This window comes from Squalius cephalus (assembly GCF_949319135.1).
Source record: "Squalius cephalus genome assembly, chromosome: 2".
Classification (NCBI taxonomy): Eukaryota; Metazoa; Chordata; class Actinopteri; order Cypriniformes; family Leuciscidae; genus Squalius; species Squalius cephalus.
Window position 1 is genome coordinate 6,504,627 of NC_137123.1, and position 16,406 is coordinate 6,521,032.

The following is a 16,406-nucleotide window of genomic DNA, read 5'->3' on the forward strand; positions in this document are numbered from 1 at the left end:
CTTTTGGACAGTGGTGATATAAGTGCATTTGTTTTTACTATCTGTTGTTAAAAACTACATCACCTGATCATCTTTTTTTGCCTTTCTTTGTAACAAATTACGTGTTTTGGTAAAAGCTGTTACAAAAACCACAAACTTGCAAGAAGAGTCAAACTGCCCAACTGAAGGAAACACTCATCACTATAACGGTGATCATACATTTTCAATAAATCGTCAACATCTAAACCTCTGTTAATTCTTAATAAGACCTTCTGTAGACATCTGACAGAAATAAAGTCAGTCTGGGGTGCGTTTCCCGAAAGCATCGTTGGCCAACGATGGTCGCAAGTTCCGTCGTTACCAATAGAGTTCAATTGACATTGCGATGAACTTGCGACCATAGTTGGCCAACGATGCTTTCGGGAAACGCACCCCTGGTTAGTAATAAGTGAAGCTGGTAATGCCGTTTATGGAGTTGTTGAATCCTCCTCTGCTGAGAACTTGTTAACAGCAGGTGTTCATCATTAATGCCCAATCATCACTTAATTAATCACTTAAGTATCTCATTAACTTTAACTCTGATTCAGAGTTATTTTAACTCTCTGTAGAGAGGGACCAAATGTTCTCTGAACAGAGTTAATTTAACTCTGGGGATTTTGCTGTGTATACAGAAAAAAAATAGAAACTGAACAGGATCGATTGATGTATTACACGAAAATGAAAGATCAAAATTAACAGAGCATTTAGTGTTTATTTTCATTGCTAAAAAAAAAAAACGAGCAAAACGCGCGGGCGCGTTTTTGGTCCCCAGAGGGTTAAAGGATGAATATGAGGGGCTGCTGAAATTGTCGAACTGTTATTCTGTAATGTACTGCCAATGAGAGACTATCTGAACCAAAAACATTGCTGGACTAGACTGGTTTATGTGTTTGTCATGTACATTTTTAGCTTCCTAAATTTTTAGTTTCCCCCCATTTTAGTTTCCTTGGGTCAAGTCCAACAGAAAGTCTCCAGCTGCGAACTCTTGGCCAGCGTTTTGTTGTCAACTACACACATCTAACACATCTAAGTTTACTTATTCCAAAGATGGACAGTAGAGCATGATGTGATGTTGCGGGACTACAATAATATAGTTTCTTATCAGCAGCCTGATCCTTTGGACACCTCAGGGAAGTCTTTCTGTGAAAGCAGCCTGTACTTTTTCTGCTAATACGGTCTAATACGGTTCTGCTGATGCCACTAAAAGTCATTTCCAATATAGTGGTGGCTCAAAGTGATGCTTGGATCCTCTCTCTTCTAAGTATGTGAAACAACACTTGATGCAGAAGTTATATGGTGAGAAACTTGTAGCGACAATGGCATCTGCTTTTCAAATTAAGGAATCATGTGATGTCAAAACACATCGTCTTTGTCCTTGCTGGTTAATAATTTCCCCAGAGGGACATTTTGAGTCACAAAGAGGACCCTGTTTTGAGAAAACCCCCCAGCTCAGCGTGGACCCCTAGTGATTTTATAGCCGCGTGACAAGCCTCAAAGACATTCCAGAGCACACGCGCACACACACATCCAAACACACACACACACACACACTCTGGACTTTGAAACAGATATTCCCCCACATAACAAGCCACTAAATGTTGATATGTATTCCTATGTTTCTCAAAGTGTCGTCGTTTGCCATAACGGAAACACTGACAATTTTATTGTGTGTTTAATCAAGCTTTATTTGTGTGTAATTATGCATATAACTGTAACGTTATGTTTCATTTATCTTTACCTGTCATAATTGGTATCTGTCTGACCGTCCTGTTTTAATTCGACCAGTCACACATAAGAGATTACAGTAAGATGTATCGTTCTGTGTGTACAATCTTAAGAGGAAATATGAATCCTTTCTCTCATAAGACATATGGTCAAAGTAGGCGTGTGTTCTTCACACAAAGAAGACTTCTTCCCGCTACAGATCAGAAGATCTGATTGGCTGTTGTCACCGAAAACAGGGCGTAAACAGATGTCTTTAAAAAGCAAGAGACCCTGTTTCCTCTCTCTCTTCTCTCTTCGATCGCTCTGACCTCCTCCTCTCCTCCCCGGCAACGCTTCTCCAGGAACCTCTGGAAAGGCTTTGGGCCTTCTCCTCGGACCAACACATGTTCGAGTAGCTGCCTTGCCTTTGCAACTAAGCTCATCCGTGCCTTTCCCCTCAAAAAGGGAAATGATCTAACTTTCTCGGTAACTTAAATTCAAGTAAGCCTTTACATCGTCTTGCGAAACGACCCAGAAGACGAAGCTAGACGCGAACCAGCCGGACACGTGCACGCGCGCGTCCCCTTTTCCAGCATCGCACTGAAAGAGTACAACAGCTCGCAAGTACTATCTCTCAACCTAAAAGCTGATTTCCTGGTGTCTATCTCTTAGGTCTGTGAATTAAGTTACCCTTCTTCCTCTTCTCTTCTTTTTCTTTCTTTCATTTAATTTCTTTCTGATCACTTATGTTATTGTTTGGTTATATGTTTGTTTGTTTATTGTTTGCAATTTTACGTACGTTTAAATTTGTAGCTCATATAATCTCTAGTTTTACATTTATTAAAATCCATGGAATACTTTTCACTGTCTCTGTATTTGAAAGCCCGCTTTTATAAAGTCAATGAAACAAAAGATCTAGCTACAAGCTCGATATTGCAGACTACATTCAGTAGTTTTAATTAATAAACTCAGAAAGTTTGATGTTCGTGGCCAGAACACAAACTTCCGTGGAGTTTGTGAATACCCCTTCTTAACTGTAATGATCTTACATTTATTCGCTGGACGAATTAAATGTTGGTCAGACCAGTTACAGAACAAGGTAATCTCGATAATTGATAAATTAAATGTACATGCGACTTATGAATTATGACCATGAGTCATAAATATTAATATTCCCAGAATTCCCCATATTCTTGAGCTAATTCACATTTACCCAGAGTCGTATACGCTACAAACTCAAAAGCTCAAAGTCAGATAGAGGACAAATTTGTAACAAATACTAGATTTATTTAAAATAAATGATTCAAACTACTGATATTGTGGTTCATTTCTTATGCAAAATCATATGGAACCTTTTTCTGTTTTATTACAGGCAATTTATGTTATTGTTTTTAATTGTGAAATTAAATTTGTTTATTCACAAATTCTGTGGGATACTTCTGTGGGATCTTTTTGGATTGTGAGATTATGAGTTATGAATATGTTTTGAGTTTGAATAGATTGTTTAAAAGAAAATAAAATTTGAAATGTTACAGAAATCACACTGCTTTAATAAAACACTTTAAACTGAAAAACAATTGCTTTATCTTATTATTTTTGTTAGCGTATTAAAAGTGTAGCCCAGTATACAAGCCACTAAAAATCATGGTAGTTCCTCTACCAAAGAAATGTTGCACTTAAAGAAATGTATAGATTCACATAAGTGTATTGACCGCTGTAAATATATAGCATGTTAACTAGTGAAATTTGAAATTTGTGAGACGGTCATGTCACTTTCATAAGAATGACACTTCCTTTGCTGAATATGGATGCTTGTGTCATCAGTGTTTCTTGATGGTGTTAATTTGAGTCCACAGCAAAGACTTCTGAAGAACTTCCTGTACTGCTGCCTGACCTGGACAATAATGAGAAGAGAAATAGTTTTAAACTCTGGTTAAAAAAACAAAAACACAGAACATGTCCAGGTTATTTTTCAAGAATTTCATTTTAGAAGGTGAGAAATGAAAAATTAACTTAACCCTTTAGAACCTGAAGCTAAAATAGGAGTTTTTCACATATTTTGATTTATTTTGACTGTACAATTCTGAAACAATGTGCTATCTTATTGTGCAAGGTGTCATCTTTTTCAGAAAAGATTAGCTTTCAACAAATTACAGTTATTGACCATTAATTGTGTGTGGTGAGTTTGTAAATAGAATTTAAATAGACAAAAAAAAAAAAAGAATAAATTTACTGATTTTTATTTAGAAAAAAAAACAGAAAAAATCATGAACGAAAGAAACTAACACTTTAAAGTTGAAAAATAAACTATAATACATATATACAAGTCTTTTTTTTTTGTGACATTGGGTGGCACAGTTTTCATTTAAGACACTTTTTTTCATACACGCACACATACACATGCACGCATTCATAGGCACGCACACATACACATGTACACACCACATGCTTAGATACGTGAAAGAGTAACGGCCATCCGCTTCCGCTTCCCGAGTTTCATTAAAAATCATCCCAATCCCCTCTTCTGCTGTCTAACACTTCTTTCGCCATGTATTTGTTTGTTTCTTTTATTATTTTATGCAATCCAAAACACTCTAACCTGCCGCGCTTCGTGTCTCTCTGTTCAAATCCTTCATTTGCAGACGGAAAGCATGAAATTACGTAATAAGCCGTATATTGCCGAAAAGCGTATGTTGTCTACTGACAGGGGCAATTTGAATGGTTTTGATAGTGCAAACGGTTGAAGAGTTACGGTCAAATGAATACAGTTTGCTGGTATGTGTCGGCGACGACACAGCCGGTTCTAAAGGGTTAAAGGGTTAGTTCACCCCAAAATGAAAATTAGCCCATGATTTACTTGCCCTTACGTCATCCTAGGTGTATATGACATTCTTCTTTCAGATTAATACAATCAGAGTTATATAAAAAAATGTCCTGGCTCTTCCAAGCTTTATAATGGCAGTGAATGGCCGTTTCGGTGAAAGAGTGACCCTTGACCTGACGCACAACGTAATGACGAACACGGAGATAGAGCAAAACAAAACACCAGTCACAAATTAGTTAAAAAAGACACATTTTTTTGAGAGAAAATGTGAGAGGAGCTTTAGTTTGTTGCCCAGCCCTGTTTGTTTGAACCATGAGAGGTGTCAAAGCCTACACCACTCCTACATCTACGTCATACATGCGTCACTGGTTACTCTTTTGGTGCAAGTAGACTTGTGTACGGCTGTCTACTGGAAGCTAGTTGTTTTAGTCAATATATATTTTTCTCACACAAACACATCGCTTCACTTCAGAAGGCCTTTATTACTGTACGTACACACCGCCGCCAACTTGAGCTTCCAAAGTTACCGGAAGTCATTCATTTTCAATGGAAGCTGGCTTCTCTCAGCTGCAAGGAGCGTCAAATCCATCGGCGTCACGTTTTGAGCGACCAGAGCGTCAATCAGAAAGTTGAAAGTAGCTCAACTTTATGGTAATGAGCTATGACACGGTTCAGCGGCAAGCAGCGGCAAAACGCCAGCAACCAATCAGAATATAGACGTCCTTTGCCAGAGCCGCCTTAACCTAATGTTAGGCCCCGGGGCTGAGAGGTTTTGTAGGCCTCCCATACCCTCGATTTATAGAGTCTCATTTTAAAAAAGTATAATATCTAGGTAATCTACATCACAAAATGCATTAGTTTCTTTTATACCATGGTCTGGGTGAATACTCGATTCTGATTGGCTGCAGGGTGTCCATTAAAAAGTGATAGAGGACACCTAGTAAAGGAGTTCTGGTGAAACTGACTGTTTACCGTATGAAATTAATAAATAAATGCGCTGGCTACATCAGCTGTGAGTAACCATAGCAACAGGCAGTCAAAGTATCCGTTTACAATTTATTGTATCAAAACAAAACTGAACGGTTCTACGAGCTGAGCGGACTATAAATATATCCGAAACCAAGTTATTGTTTGTAAAAACTTTAGATTTCAATTGTAAAACTAAGGGCTGCACTATGTATCGTTTAAGCATCGATATTGCAATGTACGAATCCACGATAGTCACAACGCAGGATGTGCGATGTCAAGAATAGGTAGGTTATCATAGTTGATCCGTGATTCATTAACCGTACGGGCCAGCTGCTCCCCGGCCCTTGACGCATGTGATTCGCGAATTAATTGCACAGTTTAACCATCATAGAGTGAAAGTTTATCATTTGCCTGTGTTTTTAAGTCCTGTCAGTTTAACAGGGCGCGTTTGACAGGTCATATATAAGAACGAGCAGAGAGAGAGAGAGCCCCGGCAGCACGCGCGCACTCACCTTCACCGTCTTCAAACAACACGAGCGCGTCAATGTATTGCTTGTTTTTTCTTTTTACATTTCATGGTGTGACACTTCTCTTCTCCCATGATCGAACATAGATTGCTGCTACGTCAGAGCGGCCAAAGCGTCATCAAGCTTCCCCGTACTTTTTGACAAGCGTCCTTGACAGGGCGGCCAGAGCTTCTTTGCAGCTGAAGTGTGTACAGACAGTTAACCCCCCAGAGCCGTTTGAGCACTTTTATCATGGATGGATTATCAACAGAAACGGCCATTCACTGCCATTATAAAGCTTGGAAGAGCCAGGACATTTTTAAATATATCTCTGATTGTATTCGTCTGAAAGAAGAATGTCATATACACCTAGGATGACTTGAGGGTGAGTAAATCATGGGCTAATTTTCATTTTTGGGTGAACTAACCCTTTAATATAAAGTAGGTGAGAGATGATTTTCTGGTAGACTGTCTATACTGATGTCTGACCTGATCATTGAGGACACAATAGACCAGGAACATGAAGGTTCCCTGCTGGGAGTTCAAGATCAGGAAGGGGATCTCCAGCTCCTTCCAGAAACCCAGAATCCAGGAGCAACCAAGAACCACAAACTGAGCCAGTGTTTTAAATGTCATATTCCTGCAGAGAAAGATGGAGAGTTAACATATATTTACTGATTATATTGTTGTGGAAAATCTGCAATTGTCCTGTTATAAGTATGACTTTTTGTCTGTAGAACACTTCTGTATTGTAATCAACCACACTTGAAACTTGTTTATTAAGAAAGTGGTTTATGAAGAAAAACTCTGCAATTGTTATTGTAAAATGTTTTTTTGAGAAAGTGGTTTATAAAGAAAAACATACCATGTATTAGAAAGAGCTTTGCTAAAGAAAGACAATAAATGCAAGCATTAGCGTCGGATGTGTTGCGGACGAAGTGCAGAATGCAACAAAGAAGAAAAGTCTGAAGAAGGAAGACTAAGAGGTGAAAGGCTTTATAAAGACAGGTCCAAAATGAATTCCCAGAACTCACGACACCTCATTGGTGGATTGGATAAATTGTCTGTAAGAGACTGATCATTTATGAGGGAATTTCCAAAGATGATGACCTCAAGAAATCAGATGGTCTATAAAAGGCTGAAAGGAGAAGATGAAGGCAGACGCTGATTCTTAATGGCCTTTCCGGTGTTACAACGCTTGTAAACGATTTACTCTTGATGTTGTTTTGTCTTGTTTTTTTATATATTAGTACTTTATATGTAAACTAATTAACCTGTAGATAATAAAACCATATTTAATTGAAACTAAGAAACTCTTTTGCTACTCTCGACTGCCAAAAGTCTTTGATTTCTAAAAAAGTGAGCTGAACAGACCACGAAGAAGTCTTCTGACCTGTGGATTGTGAGTATGAAAATTCAGATGCTTATGATTTAGGACACATTTGACTTTACCTAACCTGAGAATAATCAAAATAAGGTTAAAGGTGTCTAGAAATATGCAGCATATAACAATATATATACACATGTCATGGAGTGTTCAAATCATATTGTTTGTTACTTGGTTCGTTTCATATGTGAAACTTCAGCGTTCAGATTTTTCAAGGTGGAGGTCAGACTGATGATGATGTAGATGAAGAGAATCATGTTTAACTGCACAGTAAGAGAAACAACAGTAATTAATCTTTAATCACTTTTCCTTTTAATACAAAGTCATGATGAGAAATGTGCTTACTGCTAGTATGGCGCAAACAGGTCCCTGAAAACTCCAGTTAAAGCCTTTATCCATTTTAATCCAGCACCTGTTTAGAGGAAGAAAAATAATTAAATGAACAAGCATGAAGGATGAAGGTGTTGATCTCTGAGTCTCTCAAACTAAACTCACTGTTCACTTCCGTAGCCTTTAGGATTCACCCCAGCAGACACAGCCACCACAACCAGAGCAACCGTATATCCAATCACACACAGGAATCCACTTCTAAGCACCCCCCTCCTTTTGGAGCTGATCTGTGATAGGTTCTTCACACAGATGAAGAGCAGCACAGCTTCAATGAACATCCACACAAAGCCGGAGAGAAAGAGGAAGTGCAGCACACCTGATATCACGGCACACAACACCTGGAGATCATGAGAGACGGTTATGATGATTCTCAGTGAGACTGTGCTGAGCTGTAGGGCTCCTTCATCATTCTCACCTGATGAGGGCGTATGAGGCTCAGGAACTGTTGTGTGAGCAGGAACAGAAGGTGAGCCAACAGAAGACTCACGCAGAGGTTGATTCGAGCCACATTATTCACTCCAGGACTCCACTGACAAAGGGCAAAGGTCAACAGGGCCAAACTGAAGAACACCAGCCCCACGATCACACACACCAAATTCAACACGTCCAGCTTTGAGTCGCTCTGAGGAAACATGTCAGAGTACATGAGTGCCAAATCTGTGCTGTTCTTCAATGCTCACTATAAATGTTCTCGTACCTCTGATGGGCGACTGGTTTGCATGATGAGAGCGAATGTGGACAGATGATCACAGGAACACACAGTGTAGCTTCTGTTGGTCTTTAAAACAGAACAACCATCTACAATCCACTCGCTGATGCTCCAGTACACACAGGCCAGAGAACCGTCGGGGTCAAACTCCTGCAAAAAGAAGAAAGAACATGCAGAAAATAGTATAACACTGAATATTAGATGTTTTCAGATGTTCATCAGTTCTCAGGTTGGACAAAAACACATTTCAGTCTCTCACTCTGATGTGTTTGAAGGTGAAGTTGACTGGTTTGGTGAGTTTAGTGTTGGTGGTTTTGAGAAGAGTAGCTGAGATCACAGTGGACATCATGGTTTTAATCGTGTCAGTTGATGTGTTGAAGAAGTCTGGCTTCAGTAAATTCTCCATTGTGTTATAACTCATGAAAGCCACAGCAGCTGATCCTGTGTGACAGAAACAGAAGAAACTTGTATTCAACACATTAAAACCTTTAGTTCAATGTGGTTTAGTGATATATGTTCTAAAAATGTTTTATTTAAAATGTTGTATTAAAACACATCTCACATACCTGTTTCATTGTTGTTTTTGGCGATCCCAATGAGATCGATGTCCACAGAACAATTTGTCGTGACAAGTCGAGGGATTTTATCTAAGGTGACACTGGGTCCAACCATGAAGATTTCAACCTCTGATTTAGAAATAAGCAGTTATGTTTTGTTTTTTGTTGATTCAATCTGCACAAATGTGCAAAAAACAAAACAATAAAAAGACTAAAATAAAATAACTTTTTCATCTAATTACTAGTTTGAACTAATCAGTTAACTTTGTACACAGCAAAATCCCCAGAGTTAAATTAAGTGAAGCTGGTAATGCTGTTTGTGGAGTTGTTTAATACTCTTCTGCAGAGATCTTGAGAGATGTTAATGTCTTCTTTTATCTTTAGTTGATTCATCTTAGGGTAGAGGAGACCGGGGAGTGTTGCAACAGGGGATGGTTGCAACATGTCATTTTTCTCCAATCAGAAACAAGCTAGAGTGATGACACTCATACTGCAGATGCACAGTTAGACCCTCCCCCCAACAAGAAGACAGTAGAAATATTCAACATCTTCTGCTGCATTTATTGAATACAACTTGTTTTGGAGGTATGAAAGTACATTTTTTTCATGAGATGTTTTTTTTGTCATACTGTCCTGACATTTTGTATGAATTAATCAAAACTTACTTAGTTTGAATTATTGTTTTGTTGACTTCTAAGTGACATAGTTAGCATGTGTCAAAGTCAGTGTGTCTAGCAGGAATATGATGTTCTGTCATGGCTGATAGGTTTGGGGACAGTTGCAACAAGTTATAAATTGCATGTTTAATAAAAGTTTGTTGCATTGCAAATTGTTCAATTCTTCCTGTCTGGCACTGAAATATGGAGAGATTGAATAGCATCTGTAACACCTGCAAACTGAATATATGTAGGCCTATGTTCTACACATAAACAAACAAAACTCAATAACTGTTATTTGATAAATATCACTAAATAAATAAATAATAGGTTACAATAATATTATTATAGAAATAAATAATACTATAGACCTAAAACAGTTCATATTTTCAGAATTCTATATGCTCATTGAGACAAAAAGCTAAAATGAATTAGTGAAATTTAAGGTATTTTTAACATGTTGCAACCGTCTCATGGTTGTGTTGCAGCTGTCCCCTGGGTTGGGGTCAGTTGCAACATCTAGCTTCTTCCATTCAAATAAATACTGTGAACGATATGTCATATATAATCATCTTTAAATGGTATGGAGTTTAATATATACAAATTTGGTTGATCTAGTCCAAATAGTCTCTGAGTAATTGAGATAAATGCAAAAAGTGTTACAACTGTCCCTGGTCTCCACTACGTTTACACGACAACGATACGCTTAAAACTCAGAAGTGTTTCCTTTGAGTTTTCAAAACTTTGCATTTTCAGGCACCCAAACTGACTCTTTGTTGTTGTGGAAACGAACGGCCAAACGTATAAAAAGTTTTACGCTTTTAGTTGAAAACGGTGTCGTGTAAAAAGACCCTAAGGCTGTGGCTGAAAGCGGGTGTTTTCTATATAAACTATATCATATATAAGCTCAGTTTCATCATCAATAATAACAGTTTCTCCACTCACCAACAGCATCAAGAGTAAAACTGACACTGTCATTTGTGTCTGTCGGCTTCACCAATGTAGAGATGAGTTTCCCGTTGGCTTTTAACACACGGTTTCCATAGGAGGCTATTTCAGCTGAGCTGACTGATGATGAAGACTCTGAAATCTCTCCTGAAGCGTTGAGGACCATATTCAAAACATCGGTCACTGGAGTCTAATTTATTGATCAGAAAAAAAAAAATTACTGTAAATGTAAATATTAAGAAAGCCAATTAATCAGACTTGCAATGTCAATAATGTAACTGACAATTACATTTGATTTGATTATTTTATATATATATATATATATATAAAAAAAATAAATAAATTCTCTTGAAGACTTACAGTCAAAGGAAGCTCTTGAGCTGTAGTGTTCTCGATCTGCTCTAGAAGATTTTGAAGGGATTCAGCCTGACTCTGAAATCAAAATTGAGAAGACAGAATTTGACAATATGTGAGTGATGACTTTAACCGGGTATGCTGAGTGCCTCTGAAATGAGACACAGACACTATTTTTTAACAAATTTCTTTAACAAATGATTCAGAGTACATGAGTGCCAAATCTGTGCTGTTCTTCAATGCTCACTATAAATGTTCTCGTACCTCTGATGGGCGGCTGGTTTGCATGATGAGAGTGAATGTGGACAGATGAACACAGGAACACACAGTGTAGCTGCTGTTGGTCTTTAAAACAGAACAACCATCTACAATCCACTCACTGATGCTCCAGTACACACAGGACAGGGAACCTTTGGGGTCAAACTCCTGCAAAAAGAAGAAAGAACATGCCGAAAATAGTATAACACTGAATATTAGATGTTTTCAGATGTTCATCAGTTCTCAGGTTGGACAAAAACACATTTCAGTCTCTCACTCTGATGTGTTTGAGGGTGAAGTTGACTGGTTTGGTGAGTTTACTGTTGGTGGTTTTGGGAAGAGTAACTGAGATCACAGTGGACATCATGGTTTTAATCGTGTCAGTTGATGTGTTGAAGAAGTCTGGCTTCAGTAGATTCTCCATTGTGTTATAACTCATGAAAGCCACAGCAGCTGATCCTGTGTGACAGAAACAGAAGAAACTTGTATTCAACACATTAAAACCTTTAGTTAAATGTGGTTTAGTGATATATCTTCTAAAAATGTTTTATTTAAAATGTTGTATTAAAACACATCTCACATACTTGTTTCATTGTTGTTCTTGGCGATCCCAATGAGATCGATGTCCACAGAAGAATTTGTTGTGACAAGTCGAGGGATTTTATCTAAGGTGACACTGGGTCCAACCATGAAGATTTCAACCTCTGATTTAGAAAATAAGCAGTTATGTTTTGTTTTTGTTTTTATTAAAGTTGATTCAATCTGCACAAATTAGCAAAAAACAAAACAATAAAAAGACTAAAATAAAATAACTTTTTCATCTAATTACTAGTTTGAACTAATCAGTTAACTTTCTACACAGCAAAATCCCCAGAGTTAAATTAAGTCAAGCTGGTAATGCTGTTTGTGGAGTTGTTTAATTCTCTTCTGCAGAGATCTTGGAAGATGTAATGTCTTCTTTTATCTTTAGTTGATTCATCTTAGGGTAGGGGAGACCGGGGAGTGTTGCAACAGGGGATGGTTGCAACATGTCATTTTTCTCCAATCAGAAAAAAGCTAGACTTGAAACTTACTCCGCTTTCTCGGGTTTGACACACCTCCCATTCTGAAAAGAATGCGCATGCGTCATGTCTGAACGCGTTGTTGTCTTTGGAGCTCTTTCGATTTGATTTATAATTCTTGATTTTTCCCTTTAAACTCACTTACAACGAACATTTTCTACTTTTCCTCACTGAGAAGCACTACTGCTCAAACCTCATAGTTACAACGAGGACTCATGAGCAGACGCGTCTCAAGCCTATTAGTGATCCAACGCCGGATACTCTTATAGGTTACGTCCGTGGATCACGGCTGAACGTGTCTTCTCCACACTCACTTACAAACAAACATGGCGAATATATCAGATGTAATTAGTCTACCTCTTGGTGCAGGTGAGGACACATTTGAGCTGCACGCATTGCAGTCTGAGCTGGAAGCTGTTGAGAAACAGATCCACGACCTTTTAGTGAGACAAGCCAAGCTGATAGACCGGCGGTTAGCTCTTGAAACATCACGCGCCGATGCACACAAATCAGTGATTAACGTTACTAACCCGCTGACTCCGACCGCGATCAGCCATGGTCTCGTTCACTCCGGCTCCAACACGCCACCACGAAGCCTGGATGGTTCCGCAGCGGAAGACACGAGTCAGGTCTAGACCAAGACTCTCTTCGACCCTCCCGGTTTTCGAGTTATCCACACAAAACCGCTTCTCCCCTCTTCGTGAAACAGAACGCGATGCTGTGATCATCGGCGATTCCATCGTTCGGCACGTACACACTATGTTAGGTAAAACTAAGGTGCACAGTCACTGCTTTCCTGGTGCTCGTGTTTCTGAAATCGCTGCTCGCGTTCCTGAGATTCTGAACGGTGACGAGCGCGTCGGAACTGTGGTCCTGCACGCGGGAGTGAACGACATCAGGCTGCGCCAGACGGAGGTTCTGAAGAAAGACTTCAGGAATCTGATCGATACGGTACGCAGCACATCGCCTGAAATAACGATCATTGTGTCAGGACCGCTTCCCACGTACCGACTAGGACATGAAAAGTTTAGTAGACTATTCGCGCTAAATGAATGGTTAATGTCATGGTGCAATGAGCAGAAACTGCTCTTTGTAAATAATTGGAATCTGTTTTGGGAGCGTCCTAGGCTTTTCCGTGCCGATGGCTTACACCCAAGCAGATTCGGAGTGGATCTTCTGTCAGATAACATCTCCAAAATGTTAAATACCATTAGATGACTAGTAACCAAAAGTCCAAATCATAGTCTCTGCTGCACCAATTTAAATGATATACATACTAGTGTAGAACATTGCATAGAAACTGTGTCTATTCCTCGTTTAGTGAGATCAAATAATAATTCTACTGCAGGATCTAGAAAAAATCGAATTGTTATTAAAACAGAAAATGTTGCTATTAGTAAACAAAAACAATTTTTAAAGCTAGGTCTTCTAAACATTAGATCACTCACACCTAAGGCAGTTATTGTAAATGAAATAGTCACAGATAATAGCTTCGATGTACTTTGCCTTACTGAAACCTGGCTTAAACCAAATGATTATTTTGGTCTAAATGAGTCTACTCCATCTGGATACTCCTATAAGCATGAGCCCCATCTGATTGGTCGTGGCGGCAGTGTTGCAACAATCTATAGAGATATTCTCAATGTTACTCAGAAAACGGGTTATAAGTTTATTTCATTTGAAGTACTTGTACTAAATGTTACGCTCTTAGATGTTAGAAAAAAATGCATATTATCTCTAGCCTTGGCTACCATATATAGACCGCCTGTGCCTTACGCTGTTTTCCTAAAATAGTTTGCAGATTTTCTCTCAGATCTATTGGTCAATGTCGATAAAGCATTAATTGTTGGAGATTTTAACATACACGTAGATAATTCAGGCGTCGCGACTGAGTGCGTTGTTGTGTTTGGAGCTCCGTCGAATTACTTCAGAAACCTTGTTTTTCTTCTTTACACTCTTTTACAAACAAACTTTTTCATTTTTTATAGCGTGTGAACATATCTGGAATACTATTCTCCTTAAAAAACAATCGGATTGCTCTGATATCGCTACATATATCCAACCTTTCGAACTTCCGCTACTAGCCTTAGCCCGCTAGCATTACACGCGTGGTCGCGCCTATCGATCGACTTATTTACACCCGTATCACTGAAAGCTATAATTCGCCATTATAGCACATCTGCTATAATGGCGAATATAACGGATGTGTGTCTAACGTTACCTTTGAGTGCAGGTGAGGACACCTTCGAGCTGCATTCTGTGCAGTTAGAGCTGGAATCCGTGGAGAAGCAGATCCGCGACCTACTAGAGAGACAGGCCGAGCTACGAGATCGACGTTTCGCGCTTGAAACATCACGCGCCGATGCTCACAGGTCAGTGGTTAGTAACCTTTTGACTCCGACCTCGTCTACTCCATGTGTTTCTCTGCCCAGGATGCGATCATCCCTGGTTTCATTCACTCCGGCACCGACACAACAACATGGACCCTGGGTGATTCCACAGCGGAAGACGCGGGCCAGGACCAGAGCTAGGACCTCTCCGCCCCTCCCGGCCTTCGAGATCTCCACCCGGAACCGCTTCTCCCCTCTACGCGAGACGGAATGCGACGCTGTGATCATCGGCAGTTCCATCGTCCGGCATGTCCGTGCTACCATAGGTAAAGGTAAGGTTCGCACTCACTGCTTTCCTGGTGCTCGTGTTCTCGATGTCGCTGCACAGGTTCCCGGGATTCTGAACGGTGACGAGCCCGTCGGAGCTGTCGTGCTGCACGCGGGAACGAACGACATCAGGCTACGGCAGTCGGAGGTTTTGAAGAAGGACTACAGGAGCCTGATCGAGACGGTACGCAGTACATCGCCTGAAACAACGATCATCGTGTCTGGACCGCTTCCCACCTACCGACTAGGACACGAAAGGTTCAGTAGATTATTTGCTCTAAATGAATGGTTAATGTCATGGTGTAATGAACAGAGACTGCTCTTTGTAAATAATTGGAATCTTTTCTGGGAGCGACCTAGGCTCTTCCGTGCTGATGGCCTTCACCCCAGCAGAATCGGAGCGGCTCTTCTGTCGGACAACATCTCCAAGACGCTACACACCATATGACTAGTAAGTCAAAGTCCAAATCACACTCTTTGCTGTCCAAACTTAATTGATATAAGTACCAATGTAGAACATCATATTGAAACTGTGTCTATTCCTCGTTTAGTGAGATCAAATAATAAATCTACTGCAGGATCTAAGAAAAATCTAATTCTGATTAAACCAGAAAATCTCAATATTAGTGAACAAAAACAATTTATAAAGCTAGGTCTTTTAAACATCAGATCGCTTACACCTAAGGCGGTTATTGTAAATGAAATGGTCACAGATAATAGTTTCGATGTACTTTGCCTTACTGAAACCTGGCTTAAACCAAATGATTATTTCGGTCTTAATGAGTCTACTCCTCCTGGATACTGTTACAAGCATGAGCCCCGTCTGATTGGTCGTGGCGGTGGTGTTGCTATAATCTATAAAGATATTCTTACTGTTACTCAGAAAACAGGTCACAGGTTTAATTCGTTTGAAGTACTTGTGCTAAATGTTACTCTCTTAGATGTAAGAAAGAAATCCATATTATCTCTAGCCTTGGCTACTGTATATAGACCGCCAGGGCCTTACGCTGATTTCCTAAAAGAGTTTGCAGACTTTCTCTCAGATCTTTTGGTCAATGTCGATAAAGCATTAATTGTTGGAGATTTTAACATACACGTAGATAATCCAAATGATGCGTTAGGGGCTGCGTTTACAGATTTATTAAACTCCTTTGGGGTCAAGCAAAACGTAACTGGTCCCACTCATCGTCTTAATCATACGCTAGATTTAATTATATCACATGGAGCCGATCCAACCGATATAGATATTATACCGCAAAGTGATGAAGTCACTGACCATTACATGGTCACTTGCATACTACGTACCGCTGAAATTTGTCATGTTGCGCCGCGTTATCGACGAGGCAGAACAATCCTTCCAACAACTATAGATCATTTCTCAAATAGCTTACCTGATCTATCTCAGCTG

At 39.4% G+C, this 16,406-nt stretch overlaps 2 protein-coding genes across 2 annotated transcripts in view; both read right to left on the minus strand.

The window, feature by feature from the left end:
• Positions 1-16,406, minus strand: part of LOC307154798 (B-cell receptor CD22-like) — a gene marked incomplete at both ends in the record, with an annotated part of 258,223 nt that overhangs the window by 35,596 nt on the left and 206,221 nt on the right. The window lies entirely within an intron of this gene.
• Positions 2,451-16,406, minus strand: part of LOC307154448 (uncharacterized protein) — a 79,865-nt gene continuing 65,909 nt past the window's right edge. Inside the window, exons 21-34 of the mRNA XM_079864396.1 lie at positions 11,865-11,984; positions 11,558-11,739; positions 11,287-11,448; positions 11,029-11,100; positions 10,666-10,858; positions 9,074-9,193; positions 8,767-8,948; positions 8,496-8,657; positions 8,214-8,420; positions 7,904-8,136; positions 7,754-7,820; positions 7,580-7,671; positions 6,511-6,661; positions 2,451-3,616 (exon numbers count right to left, since the gene is read on the minus strand). Coding sequence (XP_079720522.1) covers positions 3,455-3,616; positions 6,511-6,661; positions 7,580-7,671; positions 7,754-7,820; positions 7,904-8,136; positions 8,214-8,420; positions 8,496-8,657; positions 8,767-8,948; positions 9,074-9,193; positions 10,666-10,858; positions 11,029-11,100; positions 11,287-11,448; positions 11,558-11,739; positions 11,865-11,984 — 2,105 coding nt within the window. The 3' untranslated portion in view covers positions 2,451-3,454. The remainder of the gene's footprint in view (positions 3,617-6,510; positions 6,662-7,579; positions 7,672-7,753; positions 7,821-7,903; positions 8,137-8,213; positions 8,421-8,495; positions 8,658-8,766; positions 8,949-9,073; positions 9,194-10,665; positions 10,859-11,028; positions 11,101-11,286; positions 11,449-11,557; positions 11,740-11,864; positions 11,985-16,406) is intronic.